The sequence below is a fragment of the Buteo buteo genome, chromosome 23 (assembly GCF_964188355.1).
Source record: "Buteo buteo chromosome 23, bButBut1.hap1.1, whole genome shotgun sequence".
Taxonomy (NCBI): domain Eukaryota; kingdom Metazoa; phylum Chordata; class Aves; order Accipitriformes; family Accipitridae; genus Buteo; species Buteo buteo.
In genome coordinates this window covers 16,891,237-16,908,607 of record NC_134193.1, presented here as the reverse complement: position 1 = coordinate 16,908,607, position 17,371 = coordinate 16,891,237, and the positions used below count along the sequence as shown (strand labels likewise).

Below are 17,371 nucleotides of genomic sequence, written 5' to 3'. Positions count from 1 at the left end.
GCAGAGTTTACAGGTAATGTGATATTACACAATAAATCCCAGCATTTTCCATTCCCATTTGTTATCTTTTCATTGCAATTTTAATTGTAGTATAAACATTTACATTATTATCATTTCCAAATAAAATCTAGTTGCTTATATTACCCAGCTGAAGTTTGGTCCATACATCCTATTTATTTTACCACCACTGAATGGAAAGCCACAGACATGTATGAACAGTTACACCACAACAATACAAGGATTATAAATTTGTGCAAGTGGATGGAACAGGAACCAAAGCCAACTTCAAATGCATAATGTTCTACAGTGTAAATCTTATCACAGTTGATTTTTAGATGCTATAAGTAAGAAGATACTGCTCAAGTACTTTTTTTAAAAAAAAACCTCTTAGAAAATTAATCCACATCAAAACCGGATCATACTGAACAACTATAAAATGTTCACACATCATGCATCACAGACAGAAATTAGGAAATCCAAAGTATTAAAGGAAAGGCAGATCAGACTCAACACTGAAGTACAAATAAAGCACCTGCTATGTAGAACAAACTCTCAAACAAATGGCTTTTTGTTACAAATAGGTCACTGCAATAAAGACAGGCAAGTATGGCGATGACACTTCATGCATTATGTAAAAATACCTGGACTTTGACTTTACGAAACGATGACAACATGATGGAGGAATGTAGAGTCTAAAAGGGAGGTGGAAATGAAGATAACATTCAACTAATGACTAGCATAAGGACATGGCTTAATTCTTTTTTTCTTTTTTTTTTTTTCAAAATACATATTCTGTCACAGTACATGTTTCATACTTTCCTTTTGGTTCCTTGCAACAATTGGCATGATTGTTACGCAAGCTATTGCAAGTGACAGACATCCCCATGCAAAAAAGGTTACAAATATAAACAGGAAAACTTAATTAATTTGGTATGTACTAACCTTTCCAGTTAGTTTAAAAACAAAACAAAACCAAACCTACCATAATCTGAAGGTCAAAACAGAAAGTAAAGAAAGTTAGGACTTGGCAAATGATGCTTCGTGCTGCAGCATCATCAAGAGTTGTGGCTTAATTTAAAGACACAAACTCACTAAGAAGGTTTTGAATAAACATCTACAAAGATGATTACTTTCAATTACCACAGTAAAAAAATGGACAAGTAGCAGTTGTGACAGAAGGTATTTTTTGAGATGGCCAATTATGTAGCTGTCAAGTGTATCTAACCAACTGAATTCTTAGCTAGAAATTTCCTCGCCTCCCCTAACCCTACATTTTCCCCATGCGTACGCTGCAATCCTTGAAGCAGTTCATGGTTCATGGACAACTGCAGTTATGTGTCTTTGTGCCAGCTGAAGCTAGTGCATATCTCTCATGGCATTTGCATAGCTTAATGTGTATCAGTTGCAGCAGTGAGGAGGCAGCTTGCCACTCCATTTGATCCATGGTCAGCTACAGGAGTACAATGCTGGACTACACTTGGCAATCCCCATCCACAGCATCTGCAGTCTGCTCCACCCCATTTTTCTGCTGCCTACACTCCAGGGACAAATGGAAAAAACAAACTCCCACACTATACTAACATGCAGTGGAGAAAAGGGAGGAATTCAATACAGGGGAAGCAATTAGTTGCCCCCCAAAAAGCAATGTATTTATGAATAAAACAACTTCAACCCCATAAATACATTAAGTAGACAAAAATACGGCAGCAAAGACACCAAGTTATATACATTAAATTACTAAGGTTAGGTATAAATATAATAGTTGAGAAATAGGAATTTCACACCAAGAGGTACCACCCTGTCTCAAGAGATTTAAGGCTTCTCCTACCTTTCTGCCGTGCAGGAGAAAAACATGTAAAAAATGCTTAAAAGACAGTCTTTGACATTCAACATTTTTGTTATTGTTGCTACCTTTATGTTATTAAAAAAAAAAACAAACCAAAACAACCACAAATATGTTTGCTAACTTCATCAACTATGGATCTCATAGAAGCATAACGTCTAAATCTGATTTAAAAATAAGATTTCTATTTCAATTCAACCAGTACAGATAATTTTTTTTTTCCCCAACAGGAATGGAAATAAATTACTTCTTGTGAACAATGTAACCCGCTATCTTTGTTCAAGTATTTTCCACAGCTTAACAATTCCATTACTACAGTTACAGATCCTGCACACAATGCAGCAGAAAGCATTCCATTTTCAATCTTTTGTTCATTATTCTCTCTGCACAATTTATAAGTAAGGACAAATGAAGATTTCATGGAAGAACTCACTGCTATTTGCATTTAAATGCATAAAAATCACACAGTGGGATTTAATATTTGTTTTGAACAAATCTGAATCACTGACCAAGGCCTTTCAGTGAATACAGTCATCAGAATCTTCTGGCACTTTGCTGAAAACAAAATGCCAAAAGAAAATGGATTTTTTTTTTCCAGAAAGATACAGAACCATTTCAGGCTGAGTTGCGTTTTTTTGGTCTTTTTTTATTGTTGGGGTTTTTTTTTCCCCCTAATGTGTTCATTCGCCATCTCCAGACAACTGCTCTTCAGAACCTATTTAAATATGTATGAAAGACTGCTCAATAGTCACGTACATTTTAGACTGGAACACGCAGCTGTTTTATAACAAAATAGCTACTAAAAATCCTGAAAAGTCAACATGAACTTGCTCAAAAAAAAGTACTGTGATAATTCCTTGTGCTTTTCCTTAAATATCAGGGCAAATGATTACCCTATTGGTATATATTTATGATGTAGCAATATAGATTTGTATCACTGTAACCAGATAAGGTGCATGCAGGCAATGAATCCGAGAAAAACTTGACTATCATTACTTTGATTTACGTTAAATTAAAAAAAAAAAAAGTTAATCGGGGGATGAACAAATCCTGATTCTTTTATGAAGGAAACCGTAGTGCTTGACCTATATACCAAAATGACACATATATGAAAGGAACACAGGTTGGGAGGATTTCTTTTAAATGTCTTCCTGCTCGGCTAGACAACTCTGTTGTGCATGCTATTTACGTGCTCGTCATTTCAGGGAGATAGCGAGCTCCCTGAGGAAAGGGTTCTCCAGCCATCACTGAACGCCCAGCCCCTCGATTCCTCCCTTTTCTTCTCTCCCCTCGCACACACTCTTTGCTGCATCTCCTGACCTTGGACAGGGCTGGGCTGGCGAGAGCTGAGGGAAGCCATTGCTGTGCAATGAATCCCCTCCGCCGGGTTACCGCAGAGCGCCAGCTTCTCCGTCGCCCCCCCAGGATTTCTCCTCAGGGGAAGGAGGCAGGGTTTTACCACAAACCTCACCGGACAGGGGCGAAGGGAAGGGTGGACAAGGCGGGGGACTCTCGCTCTGCCCGCAGGGACGCAGACTCGCTGTCACTGTTATTTACCCGCCTGTTTATCCCCTCCCCTGAGCGCTGAATGAAATTCCTGCGGCGGGTCTTGCCTGACCAGGGCGGATCCCGCCGCTCCTTGCCCGCCTGCCCTTAATCCGCGCTGCGCCCGGGGCTGATGCTCCCCCGCCCTCCCCTCCCCTCCCCCGAGGGCGAGACCCTGGGCGCCGCAGCGGCCACCCACGATAAAAAAAAAAAACCAAAAAAAAAAACCAAACCAAAACCACGGCAACAGCCGCGGCCGCCGGGGAGGGCGAGCGGTAACCGAGGCGCCGCGGGGAGCCCCCGGAGGCAGGGCCGGCCTCAGGCCCCCCCGCGGCTGAGGGGAGCGCGCACCCGTACACCTGTCTCCGCAGCGGCGGAAGGCGGAGCAGGCGTGGGGGGGCTCTATTTACCCCGGTGGGGTCGGATGAAGGCGAGCGCGGATGAAGGCGTGTCCCCCCCCCCTCAGCCCCCCGCCCGCCGCCTCACCGGGTGGGTGCGCAGCTCTCCCCGCCGGCTCCGCGCCCTCCGCCACGGACACCCCGCGCCGCCTGCGCCCGCCTTTTTATAAGGCGGCCCGGAGATGACGTCAGCGCTGCAGAACGGTCTCCCGGCAGGCGAAAAGAGCCGAAGGGCTTCGGAAAGAATCGGGAACTGGGCGGAGGGGGAGAGAAGGGCCCCACCCACCCGAGCTCAGCAGGCGAACTGCGGGAGCGGCGCATGCGGAGAGGGCCGGAGTGAGCCGAGGGGTTCCGGAAAGTGCCGAGGGGTTCCGGAAAAAGCCGAGAGGCGGAGAAGGGTGCCGGAGGGTGACGCCGGGGCGCGGGGCGTTTGTCCCCCCCTCAGCAGCGGGGCGCTGGGCCGTTACCTCACCCCCCACCGTGACCAGCCTCGGACACGAAAAAAATACAAGACTACATTGGGAATCAGTTAAAATGTCCGTGCGGCATGGCGGCAGCCGGGGTTTCTGCCCCCTTCTCCTCCTCAGCCCGAGGTGCTGCGGCTGCAGAGCGCCGAGGACGGGTGACAGGTTTTTCAATTTAAATCAGCAGGCCAGACTCAAAGCAGCGGCCTCATTAGTTTTACATTATTAAAAATATATATGGGTAAGGGTGTCCTTTTGAAGCAGCATGCAGTGTCACAAAGAAGCCTGGCAAGAACAGAGCATCAAAAGGCTGCAAACGCTTGTCAAGAGAAAGCTATTTTTGAAAAGCCGATGCATAAATTCAAAGGAAAATGAGCCTTTAGTATAAACTAGATGTTTAAAATAGACGTGGCAAAGAAGTTCAACTCTAATCTCTTAATTTTTTATTTTTAAGAGACCTGGTAAGGCAGCAAGAAGTTTATAGGATCAAAGTGCTGAGTGGGTTTGAGTGATTTTTGAGTTAATAATACTTTCTTTTAATAAAGTACTTAAATGGAAAAAGCACACTTGCAGCGACATTGCATCGCAACCCGTGGGACTGCCTGGAACTATTGTCTCCAAGGAAGTGTATGACTCACAGCCATTTTAATGCATCTTGTCCTGAATGCACACTATTTTCACATCTGAGATGCTCTCCTTTGCCATCTTTGATACAAATATGTGTATGAAAATACCATGAATACATTCATAAGGCCTTATTTGCACTGCATCTCCATAACACCAAATGGCTAACATTCAAAACTGCTGAAATGACAAAAAACAGAATAGCATCATACAAGTCAACCATTAGTTCAAGCAGCAGAAGCAACCTTAAGCTACACCTAAAAATAAATATTGATTTATTATGATTCTTTTGAAGTGCACTCCTTATTCAATTAGAAATTCTTACTGGTGTTTCTGAAGTAGTATTTAAGTATCTGGATGCCCTTTACTGAGGCAGACAAGGATACCATGTTTGTTATTTATAAAAAAATATACTTACATTCCCCCCACAAATGTCAGAAAACACTAGTACCTGTCAACAAAAAAGAAAGCTATTGTATCTTACATATATATCTCTCAACGAATCACACCTTGTGTTTTGGCACAGGCAGACAACTGTTTCTAACAGACAGTACCAATTACCATCTTGGCAAAGTGAGTCTCCAACGTAACTAGATATGCGAGATGTAATCAAAACATCTCTACTCTATAAAAAAACCACGAACATTTTCAAGTATACTAATGGAAGTCGTATTGCTTCAGTGTTACCTGGTAAAAGAATACTAGAAGGAGGTTTGCAGTACCCCAGAACAATTACTGGTAACACCAGCCTAAAGAATTACAGAGTCAGTTTACAAAATACATAAACCAAATACAAATTTAACTTACTTACCAGTCAATTTAAAAGCCAAGGTTAAAGGTTTTAAAGGCCTGAATTCCAAAGTACACGTTACAAACTTTTCTCAGAAATCTCAAGAGGTATATAAAAATCAAACTCAGATTCTCATATGGCCTCAACTCCACTTTCTACAGCTTCAAATTGAGGTGCCTCTAGGAATAATAAAAACTCATCTGGTAAAAATAATAATAAATTTTAACTTGCAACAGTATATTGCAAAAATAACACACTACTTTCCAGAACTCAGAAGCAAATTTTCTCATCTTAGAGGCCACCAAAATAGTTCAAGGACAGTGCACCATAAATCAGATAGATCTCCCATCACTCTGATCTTTTACACTATCTATCTCCTGTATTCACCAAGGAGCTGTAGATTTTGACCATTCCTCTTCTACAGAAAAAAAAAAAACTGCATCAGCTTCAGATTAAAAAGAAAAAAATTAAACTTTAATAATAATTTAAACATATTTCTAGAATGAACTATTCTCAGAATAATCCACCATTGGTACAAAAGTATTACAGTACTTGATACATAAAATACCATAACATTGATAAGGAAGAAATCCGTTTACATAAAAAGAGCCCTTAATGAAATGCACCTTAGGTAACCCAAGCATACCATTTCCCCCTCAAATGATGGCAGAACATCAGCAAAAGTGCTAGAATGAATGCACCATTTTGACACTTTTTTCTTGTATTAAGAAAATGGATTATTAGCTTCCATCCATCTGATGGATAACAGACACAGAATTTCTGTAGTTTCAGGAACTCTGCTATTCCCTCATGAAGTTTCTATTATCCATGGAGACTTTCAAAACAGTGAGTGTTCCTCTCTTAAATCGAGAGTACTGCCTCTTGGAGCAAAGTTACATTCAACAGAGATAAGCGTCAACACTGCTAGGCCAACCTCACTGTAGTTTTAAGATGTTGTCGAGCCAAACAGGATGCAAGTACATCAGCATAATTAAAATTGAATTATAAAAGACAGATATAATAAATACAAAAATAAAGTTCTAGCTGTAAATTTCTGACATTGATTAGTCTGCTAAGACTTCATAAAGCTATGAGGTATTTTCACTTCCATGAACAGAACAGCACTGTGCAAATTTTCAATCCAAAAGTCTTTAATCTCTTTAGCCCAGAGGTCATCAGGATACTGTATTTAAAATGTCTTCCACATGTTTAAATATATGAAGGAAGTGTCTTCATTTTTCCACAATTCACTATAAAAAAAAAAACTTACAAAAATCCAAAGTAAAGAATAACTTCCAATTATTTGCAACAAATTAAACACAAGTTTGTTCTGCCCAACATAAATCTTAATGAATTAAACATTAACAGGTTGATGGAATATTTTCTCCTCATTTCTCTATATACAAAATATATTTATTTTGCCTTTACATGTAAACAGGAAGCCAGGTCTGAAAGCACTGACATCCGGGGGAAAGAAATAGAAACTGATCTATGATCTCCAAAAGGAAGACTGCAGAGCACCCTTTGGTAATGGAATTTCCTTCTGCTGTAGACATTCCTAGTGGAGAGAGAAAGACAAAGAAAAAAAGAAATGTGTATCTTAATTTGTCATCTCTTCTCAGGAATTTTGATGGCTCTTAGTGCACACATTCAAATCATTGCTAATAAATTGTACCAAAATTAACTTTGAAGTGAAAGTACAAACTCAGATTATTATATTAAAACATGACAGATTCAGAGTCAACATTCACAAAACAATTTAAATAATCAAGTATTCTACAGTTTTGCAAGCTTTCATAAAAAGATGCAGAATACAATGCTAAACAAACGCTACAGAGAGCAGTTCAAAGTGTCTACTTCCTCATGTATCTAATCAGGACAACAGATAAAAAAAAGCAAACCACTGATAAAAAATAGCTGTTACAGAAATGACTCAGCAGAATCCTCCTCCACCTATACATCTTCTCTCACTGCAACTAGTCTCACTGAACTTCCATTTATAACCAAAATACATTTTCACTGAGGAAAAATTAGATGTGAGGTAAGAAATAAGCAAGATGTTTGCTATCATAACTATCATTAAGTTAATTCAGTAACTGAAAAGTTACAAAAGACAGGTTACATCACAGTGACTGGTCTGGACTATCAGATATGCTGCAAGCAGCACCAGCCTCATTAGCAAAATGATGGATATATCGAATGAAGGGAAAAATCCTCAAAACACTTGAAAACTAAAAAAAAAACCAAAAAACCCAACAAAACTGCTTTACCTCCAAGAATTGCTTGAAACGCATTAAAGAGCCCATCTGTCCAGAGCTGGTAATTGCTTCAATTCTGCAGAAATAACAGCATGTTTCAAAATCTACTCAGACAGTTGGGTTTGATTTACAAGTGGGTGTGGGGGTGAATGGCAGAGATTGGAAAAGATGGACGAGTCATTTAAGAGCAAACACTCATGAAGTAAAAAAAAAACCAAAAAAAAACCCCACACCCAAGGATCATTTCCCATTCCTAACCACAGATATCATACCTTGGGAAATAGTCTTCTCGAATAAGCAACATCATTTTCCAGAACTGAACCTGATACTGTTTCATGAGAGCATTGCCACACACCTATGGTACAGAAATCCACAAAGACCAGGTTCCAGAACCGGGTTTCAGGCTAGCATGACAACTTCAGTTCAATAAAACTGTTCAATATCAACCACTTAATATTCTATCCAGACATTTAAAGACATATACCCAACATTCACAATAAAACAAGCAAATCCTCTAAATGCCATTACTGCTACCACAATCACCTTTTTTTCTTGTTGGCTGTGTGGTGGCCACTGGTATCAATCTTATGTTATTCTTCCTCTCGCTCCAGTCTACCTCTAAAAAGAACACCATTCCCTAATGCCATTTGCTAGGGCATATTGTGGTCGTTTCCCCGTCTTGATTACTGCAGTGTGGATTCATCAGCTTTCTTCATACAGTTAGTTTACAGGATGAATGTTCCTCAAACGTCACCACTACTAACAGAAACCCCATGGTGTATTTCACTTTGCACTTACTTTCTCATTTCTACTTTTAAAGTTCTTTAGAAGGCATTTGATAAGCACAGAAGCTGCTTGTGTTCAACAGTGCTTCTCCCCTGACTTCAGCCTTTAACTTTGGCTCTTATTTAGCATAGGCCTGTATCTTAGGACATGGGATTAATATACATCAGGCTCTGTCCTCAGCCTGAAAAACCCACCCTGTTTTATGAACTAATTCAGCTGGAAAGACCACAGGACCTCAGTCCATTGTACAAACTGATGCCAAGCGCTTAGCAGACCTTACTTTTATAAGACCATGCAACTATTTTTAATGTACCAGGAACCTTAAACAGAACCAAATACAACAACAGAAGTTGCATGTATAAAAACTTCCATTTTCAAATCATTCAGCTCCAAAGCTATATTTGCAAGAATGTGGAATATTCACATTCGTTTCTGAAGGAATAAGGACAAGTTAAAAAAACCTCTTAAAAGCCACAATGAACCTCACCTCAGCAATCCCTTCAGAAACTAAACCGTCACCAATTTAGGTCTCTTTAACCATTAGCAATCCACATCACTTACCTCCAGAAAATCAAAAAGAAGTGTGGCTGTCACATCTGCCAGAGGCTCCATATTCAACATCTGAGCAAGCCAGCGCCATCCATGGTTCAGCCCATGAGGATGTGTCTATAAAGCAACAAAAAAGCTACCCACCACTTGTAAGACTTGCAAAATGCTATTATCAAAACAGGTGGTTTTCTGATTTACTTTCTTCTTTATAAAGTTATTTTATAATAGCCTAACATAAAATTTGATCATTATGAAAATAAAAAGAAAGGAAGCAAAGGTCTATACTACAAATTACTTTGCATTGCTTTGTTGATTACGGTTATGACCATCTCCCTTCAAATACATTATAAGCTGGTTTAAAGTTCAGCTCACCTTAACTACAAATCAAGTTTGCAATATATTTAATGGACTCTTGGGATAGTAACAAGGTTCTAATTATAATGCCATACACACATACCCCGTGTTTGTTTCCATAAGGCCACCGGAGTTGAATGATGGCAGCATAAAGACGAATCATTCCTGACATCCGTTTAAGAAAATGATCTTGCTCTTCCATCTTAGAATCCTTAACTTGATATCCAAGCATCCTATGTATGAGAAGACATTCCAGTATTAGTACAGCAAAACCCATTCACTTGAGTCCCTGCAGTTCTCAGCTTACTTTAAGTCAACTGTACTGAGAATAGGGATGCTCCAAAACCATACAATTACTGCAAAGGCTGATCATTGCCCTCTGGATCATACGTTCCACTATTTTATACCACGTAGAATATTTAGGTTCTGTACTGGATATTTCAACTAGAATCAAGCTACAGCTATCAACTGTTCTTTGAGAATGACAAGGAAGAATAAGCAAAAGAGCACTTCAAAGCTGAAGGACACAGCATCCTCCAGGGAAACAGGGTTAGGTGAGCTGCACACTTGTGAGTGCATCTCCAGAGTCTATGTCAGCACGTCACAGTGCCTACATAATCAGAGGTTAGGAAAAGTGGAGTTCACTCAGAAGAATACAATCTTCACCCTTGCAGGGTTCATGCTGAAAAAGTCCAGTAATAAATTTACCTCTGATACTCTTCCATAGAAGTCCCCTCCTTCAATGCAGGGTAAAACGGCACAGAATAGGGGCACTTTTTGTGCAGGTGAGCTAAAAAGAGGTCTCCAACTCGAGGGTGTATTTCCCAAATTCCTGAGGCCACAACAGCAATTGGGAAAGCTGCATCACGGTGAGAAGCTACTTCTTCTTCTCCTTGATTCTGGAGGGAGGAAAGGAAAGTCATTCCCCACCTCTTCAAGCCATTTCTCAGACAAAAAACAAAAAACCAAAAAAACCCAAAACATCTTTTTTGTGTAATTAGCCTCTACTAAAGAATCCTAATGTTTTCATGGCTATGTAGCCAACCACAGAAAAGCTGATAAAGCCCTAAGTCCTCAGCTCCCACAGAGGATGACAATAAACTTTGGGTCAGGACAGAAAAAAGGAGTTAGCAAATACAGGCACAAAGTGCAAGGCTGCACAGATATTTTCACTCCAAACAATCATTTTCAAATGTTTACAGATCAGTCAGTTTTACTCCATGGGCTAATTTTTGCATATATTTGTCATTGCAGGGACAAAAGAGAGTTTCAAACAGCCCAAATTTAGCAAACAAAGAATAGAGAAAAATACTGCCAACTTCAAAAAGCAACTTGAATAATGACACTTCATTTCTTGGGAGGTGCTAACTACACAGCAGGGACAGAAGTTCACCTCTTGGGCCTTAGCTTCCTCCCACCCCCCGCCAAGATGTAAGGTTTTGAGCATATATACAGTTTTGTGATATATCATAAGTTAACTATCAACCTGTTTTCCACTAACACCGTACCTAACTAGTTCAGAATGTAAGCCTGGAATTTAAAATAGTTCCTCCTCTTAGAAGAGATAAAATAGGGGACGGGAGAGAAAGAGAAACTAAGTTCTTTCACTTTTTCTTAACCCAAAAGCACTTTCTCTAATCAATATGAACATTAATACATGCAAGCTAAACACCTACTAATTTTTTTCTTGGTAGTTGAAGACATAGGACAGTGTCCAAAAGAACTTCTTAAAGCACTAGCTAGTTTGCCACCCCAATAAAGAGAACACTTCCTCACCACAAATTTCTCTGCAAGTTTGTAGTAAACAAAATCCAGACCCTGTGGATGCTGAGTCACTGATACAGTTCGCCCTCCACTCTGAACAGACTTTCCAGAGAGCAGGTTATTGATCTTGTCAAATATTTCTCTCAGCTGAGAACCTGCAAATATAAAAGGAATGTATGGAGACAGAAGATTAGGAAACAGCAGACAAGTCTTAACCAGACCACATCAACTTCACAAAAACTAGACCTACATCCAGAAGGGCAAGGCACCTCAAACTGCATGTTTGCTACATCTGATTAAAGAAACTTAATCATGATGAAGCAAGATGCCTCCGAGGGAAGCAACAGACGTTCAAAACATAAGCAAACACTGTGCTGCAAAGACTTGGACTGTATGCATACCAGCTTTCTGCTGTAGGGATAATTATAGAAACATTGGATGTCCTACTAAAATCTTTACAGCAAAAGGCATTTCAGTTGGATTGGGTTCTTGGCATTTTCCTGACCTGCTATTCTAGAGATCTGGCTCACAGGGATTGTAGCTGCTTTCTGCAAGTCTGTTTTTATCTTCTTAACCTGCAGAACAAGCAAACAAACAACTTCAAAAGCCTTTACAGACAAGTAAACTACTACGATAGTTTGGATAAGCAGACTGTTAACAGAGGCTGCTAAGTTAGAAATTTTTTTTTTTAAATGAAAGCTGTCCTATTTCCCCTAGAAATTAAGATAATTACTCTTCAGCAGTATTAATCATTTGTTCATACCTCATTGTTGTCTTTGCAGTTGCTGATTCCACTGAAAGAAGCAACACACTGCTCCGCAGCATCTTGAAGCTGCTGGTACCACTGCATGGTACTTTCTTCTGCCTTAACTTGAAGTCCTGGTATTAAAAAAAAAATAGCAGAAGACTAATAAAGACCCAAAACTCTAGAGAACCTTAAGAAAACTTTAAAATAAAATTGCAAGGAACTATCAGCTGCATGAGTGCTTTTTCCCCAGAATTTAGTTTAGAAAGTTATGTTCATAAATGAACTACAAGTTTGCAAGCTATACAGGAGTCCTCCTTCTTCAGCTTAGTAATTTATATATGCAGGGTATCTGGCCTTAACTTACGCTCAAGAAAGAAGCCATTTCAGTCTGTTCTTGTATGTTTTGTCATATCATGCATGACTCAGCTACACTCACAAGAAGGCACAATGTTATTCTCTAATACTCCAATATATGGCATACTGTCTAGAAACAGCAGGTTTTGCTCCAGTTAATACAGTCAATTTATGCCGCATCAGTTTCATTTCAAAAGTTTGCAGCCAGCAGTCCTATACCCGTTTTGCTAGTTGTGCTAAAAGTAAAGGCTACGAGAAGGTATGTCATCACAACAATAAGATTCCAAAGTAGTATTTAGTCTAACAGTAAAAGAGTGTGTAAGGGGAGGGGTGGGGGAGGGAAGGGAAAAGCCTAACCAACCTTCCTTCTGCTGCTTTCCCCCTGATTGCTGTGCAGGGGCAGGAGTCTGAGCCTTCATCTGCTCTTTTTTCAGTAACTCTTTCTGCTTTTGTCTCTCTTCCTCTTCATCTCTCCTCCTTTTTTCTTCTACAGCTGCAGCGATTTCTTGCTGCATGCTGGATATCAACCCTCGCATCTCTTGCAGTGCTCGTTCAGTATTGGCCACATCTACTTGAGTAGGGAAACCTCTCTGTCAAGAAACAGAGGAGGTAATATAGCATCAATCTTTTGTTCCACTAGCCGTAGACCAACAGCAAGAAGGAGCCTTTGAAGCATTAGTCTTCAGGTAACCTGGGAACCAACTAAACATTTTATCCTCTTTAGTCAAAATATCTTTTTCTCCTTTATTTGTACATAACATGGGTCACATTTGTAAATAATGTTAGTCCGTGACTAGATCTCACAAGATCTTGGCCAACAAAAATTAATAACACACTTTGACAGTGATAAGCGAACCTCAGTGCAAAGCCTAGACAACCTCCTCTGCAGAAAGCCACCTGTGACAAGCTGGAACAGAGAATTAGCCTTATTATAGTGTTTTATTTTTCAAGGTTTGTATCCCACCTTTACATAGAGAAAAAAATTTTCAAGGAAACCTAGTTACTGCAAAAAGGCTTACAAGTATAGGAGAACCATAACGGTGTGGAGAACCACAACTGCTTTCTCAAAAAGGACCTTTACAGCATCAAGAGTTTACAGTATTTTAATATTGAATCTTTCTCCTGTAGAAATCCTCATGCATTTTTTTAAGCCATTTTCAAGAGAACAGCTAAAGTGCCACAGAATTCTCCTTTTAAATTAGATACTTTATAAGCCAAATATCTAAAAACATTTCTGTGACGTCTTATTTAACAGTCTCATAACAAGCTGCCTTTAAAGAAGGCAGGAAGCTTTATGAAGAAATGACAACCAAAGTTAAGAACAACTCTAGAGCCTCTACCTCGCTTGTGGTGCGGATAAGTCCTGACACCAGCCCACAGATCTGGTTGCCACGATTACTGTATGCAGAAAGATCGATTCTTGGCAAGTCTTTGTGTCTATAATTGGGATCAATCTGCTGGTTAAGCTGCAGCACTTCCTCCTGGATGGAATAAAGGCGACGCAATCTTTCCTGGCCCTCTTCCTTACGCAAACGCTCCAGCTCTTCCTGACGCTGCCTCTGCTGCTCTGCCTCGCGCAGTTTTAGGTTTAATACCTGGGGAGAAAAAGAAACAAGAGACACAAAATATTGAAATAACTCCAGCTTTACAGGTCCTTCCTGGTCTGATGACTAGCTTTACAGGTCCTTCCTGCTCCTACAACACATGTGCCTTTACTGCATTTCCACAACAATGCAGCAGGTGTCTAGGACAGCACCAGAAAATACATTCTCACTACAGGGGTGCCATGTAAATACAAACAAATCAATTGGTCTTTCCAGTTCCCACCGAGTAGTCACAGTCGTTTATGAAAGACAACTCTTAAAAGTCACAGACCTTGGCTCTGTGTCGGTGTTCTTCCTTCAACTTCTCTTGCTGTCCCTGAGCCTCCTTTGAGCTACAATACACATAAAGACAGAAAACCTGTATTCAAGACACGCATAAGACAAAATACAAGCAAACACACAGCAAGTTACTTTTAAAATAAGCCAAGCTAGAGGACCTTTAACTGTCACAAATATAGTCTTTTTCTAACCACTGAAACTGCAGCAGTAACCAGAGAGCTACACTGAAAGACAAACAGTAACAGGATAGTTAATATAAGAAAAGCAGCAGGTGAGATTTTCAAGCACAAATGACTAGCACAGATCCGTCAGGCACAAGAATTAATCCTCACTTTGATTAGATTCTGTAATATTTTAAGGATAGCAGAGCTAATCTCACCTCTTCTCCATTACTTCTTGCAAATCTTGGAATTCCTGATGCTGCTTTAGCTCCTTCAGTTCATCAAAGCGCTTGAGTTGTTCACTTGCCAGGTCATACACTGCCCTCACCATCTGCTCTTGCTGCTCCTGCCGTTGCCTTAGACCCTCCTGCAGATTGCAGAGGTGCCAGAAGCACCACAATGTAGTAATCACCAGAATTTGGACAGAAGAAATTACAAATAAATTGCCCAAAGTGGGCCACCACGGTCTACTTGGGGTTATCCTAAAGTTTACTCTCTAAGGTTTAGGATAACTTACTGTCCTGCTACTTTTATCGGAGCATTGTTACATCTGGTTATGTAGCTCTCCTGTGATTCACATACACCCTCAAGTTGTTTTCTTTTACCTTTCCTTTCAACCTGTGCATCTCTTCATACATCCGAATGCAGCCTTCAACTTCTGTAACTTTAGATGGCAGAACTGCTGAGAAGACTTCTTGATCCATTTCCAGCAGACTAAGATCTTCATTTCCCTGCGTGATCAGTGTATAAGCAAAATCAGTGACTGAATACTGCATCAGCCACTCATGGAGGAAACCAGGTAAATCAAGTCTCCTTAAACTGCATATTACTTGTAGAGAAACAGACAAAGGAGTCAATCAATGCACAACAATTTAGAGTAGTTATATACCTCAGTAGCGCAGCCTCACCACTTTGAATATCCTCCAGCAGCTATATAAAGCTGGGATAATTACTTTTCCCAATCACTAAAATTGGGAGCAGAATACCAAGAGCCCATAGGACATGCATGAAGGCTAACTGTCACCTAGAAAGGCAAGACAGACTCTCCCCACATTCTCTTTACATTCAGTGAAGATGTTACACTGGAAGAAGTCAAGACAGGTTCATACTTTGAATCATCCTTCAGGAGGAGTCTTCAGACTCTCTCTTATAACTTTTATCAGATCTGGCTGCTTCATTAAAATGTTTTTCTCACAATATATTTCTCAAGTCTAAATGGAGCCAAGATGATGCAAAACTTCACTGCTCAGTCTCATTGTTATGTGGTGAAGCCATAATTTAATGCATAGCAACAGACACTTGTTTTCTTTTCAGGTGCTTCATCAGCTTCACTACCTCCAAAGCTCGACTGCTCATTAACCAGCTTCCTACCCTTTTGCCTTGTAAAAGACAGCCATAACACATCTAAGTCATTCAAAGGCTCCAGAGAACCCAAGGGGGTTACTCATGGACTCTTACAACAGGCCTGACCCTACTGTGTGACCTCATCCCTCCAACTGGATGAACCCCATGCTGTTAATCCAATCCATGTAACTATACAGCTCAAACTAAATTCTCCTTAGTTATGGTGAAAAAGGGAGTTTGCTTTTAGCCTACTATCAAACATTATTCTATTAAAATCTTGTTAATACCAATTTTATCTTTACACATTTATCCTACAAAAACTTGAAACTAAGCATGTTTTTCCCCACAAGTTAACAGAGCACAAACCAACCTTTATCAGACAATTTATAGCAGTAAGTTAGTACGCTTTCTCACACAGCTGTTCACATGTGAACTATAATCAGAGAGGTACCTTTGTTTCACTTGGCTCTGTAGATGAAAGTGGTGGAGAGCCCTGGCAGCTAGCAGATGTGATCTTCTCCAGAGAAGATGACTGGTTTGTGCGGGGAGTGGATTCTTTAGGCGTTGAACTTCTGGAGGGTGCAATTTCTTGGGCTGATTGCCCAATCACTCTGTCCAGGACCCAGCCAGAATAAGGGGACAGCACAAGAGGAGACATGCATCCTTCCAAGATATCCTAGAGAGAAAACATTTTCTGTAAGTGTGAAACATACCAAGAAAGCAACATAACATTAATGAACACACATTGAAAACATCTGCACAGATCAGCAGGTGCTTTATAATCGCAGCTCAGTACCCCATTTACTCGGTTTCTGTTCAACACTTTTTCCGAGCTGCCCTACTTTTGCAGGATAGCAGGACCGCCACGCTTGAACCTTCTCCTGTAACATCTCCTCCCTACACCCTGCACTATCTACCCAGTACGGAGGAGCCAGGACTCGACCTGCTGGAAGGGGAGCAGGGGGGCCCAGCCGCCGACAGGCGAGGAGGAGCGGGCAGCAGAGATACCACAAGAGCGATTGAACGTATTTCAGGCCCCGACTGTTAACGAGACAAGGAGCCGATGGATCACCGCTCGGCCAGCGCTCGGAGGGACGAGTCACCGATCTCCCCCCTCAGCCGCCCCCAGGACGCACAGGCCCGGGGGCTCCCAGCCGCCCGCCGGGAGCGAACCCTCACCTCATCCTGGAGCCAGTGGCGGCAGTAGCTCAGCTGACCCTTGCTTGAGGTGCGCAGAGCCGCCAGAGTCTCCCAGCGGAGCTGCCGCGGCTGCATGGCGACCCGCTGCCAAGGGCCCGGCAACGGTCTGACCCCCGCCTCGCCCTTCTTCCGCTTCCGGGGCACCGCTTCCCGCCTTCTGCAGAGCGGGCGATAAGGGCGGTGGCTGCCCCCTGGCGGGGAGGAGGGGCCCCGCCCCTCCCCGCCGAGCTCCAGAGCCGCGGGTTCGAGTCCCGCCGGGGGCGCCTCCCGGAGAGCGGGGCCTGGCTGCGGTGAGAAAAGGTGCAG

General features: G+C 41.3%; 2 protein-coding genes across 20 annotated transcripts in view; both read right to left on the bottom strand.

Moving 5' to 3' along the window:
• The window catches only part of SPTAN1 (spectrin alpha, non-erythrocytic 1), a 52,941-nt gene extending 48,968 nt beyond the window's left edge, over nucleotides 1-3,973 (bottom strand). For 10 of the 18 annotated variants that reach the window (XM_075055849.1, XM_075055847.1, XM_075055851.1 and 7 more), the window contains exon 1: nucleotides 642-689. In XM_075055849.1, coding sequence (XP_074911950.1) covers nucleotides 642-674 — 33 coding nt within the window. In that variant the 5' untranslated portion in view covers nucleotides 675-689. Of the gene's footprint in view, nucleotides 1-641; nucleotides 693-3,874 lie in introns of those variants that run through there. The other 8 variants (XM_075055839.1, XM_075055843.1, XM_075055845.1 and 5 more) reach the window with 4 other exon arrangements.
• Nucleotides 3,974-4,939: 966 nt separating this feature from the next.
• On the bottom strand, nucleotides 4,940-17,199 carry GLE1 (GLE1 RNA export mediator). 2 transcript variants are annotated; one of them, XM_075055086.1, is made up of 16 exons: nucleotides 17,045-17,199; nucleotides 16,317-16,541; nucleotides 15,127-15,252; nucleotides 14,740-14,888; nucleotides 14,353-14,413; nucleotides 13,818-14,072; nucleotides 12,839-13,067; nucleotides 12,139-12,254; nucleotides 11,881-11,950; nucleotides 11,388-11,530; nucleotides 10,320-10,510; nucleotides 9,715-9,844; nucleotides 9,270-9,374; nucleotides 8,195-8,277; nucleotides 7,935-7,998; nucleotides 4,940-7,222 (listed from the first exon to the last, which is right to left on the bottom strand). In XM_075055086.1, the coding sequence occupies exons 1-16, from the start codon at nucleotides 17,138-17,140 to the stop codon at nucleotides 7,154-7,156; spliced, it is 2,112 nt and encodes a 703-aa protein (XP_074911187.1). In that variant the 5' UTR covers nucleotides 17,141-17,199; the 3' UTR covers nucleotides 4,940-7,153. The 2 variants fall into 2 exon arrangements, 1 of the variants encoding a protein (XP_074911187.1); XR_012654095.1 differs by having other exon boundaries at nucleotides 7,142-7,222; nucleotides 9,270-9,393.
• Nucleotides 17,200-17,371: the final 172 nt, after the last annotated feature.

What these genes read in the sequence shown, in the direction of transcription:
- GLE1 (XM_075055086.1), bottom strand. Translation starts at nt 17,140, where the DNA reads ATGCAGCCGCGGCAGCTCCGCTGGGAGACTCTGGCGGCTCTGCGCACC. An exon ending in AACACCGACACAGAGCCAAG is followed by an intron (nt 14,073 to 14,352) that starts GTCTGTGACTTT and finishes TTTTCTCCCCAG; the next exon opens with GTATTAAACCTAAAACTGCG. An exon ending in TTATCCGCACCACAAGCGAG is followed by an intron (nt 13,068 to 13,817) that starts GTAGAGGCTCTA and finishes GTTTCTTGACAG; the next exon opens with AGAGGTTTCCCTACTCAAGT.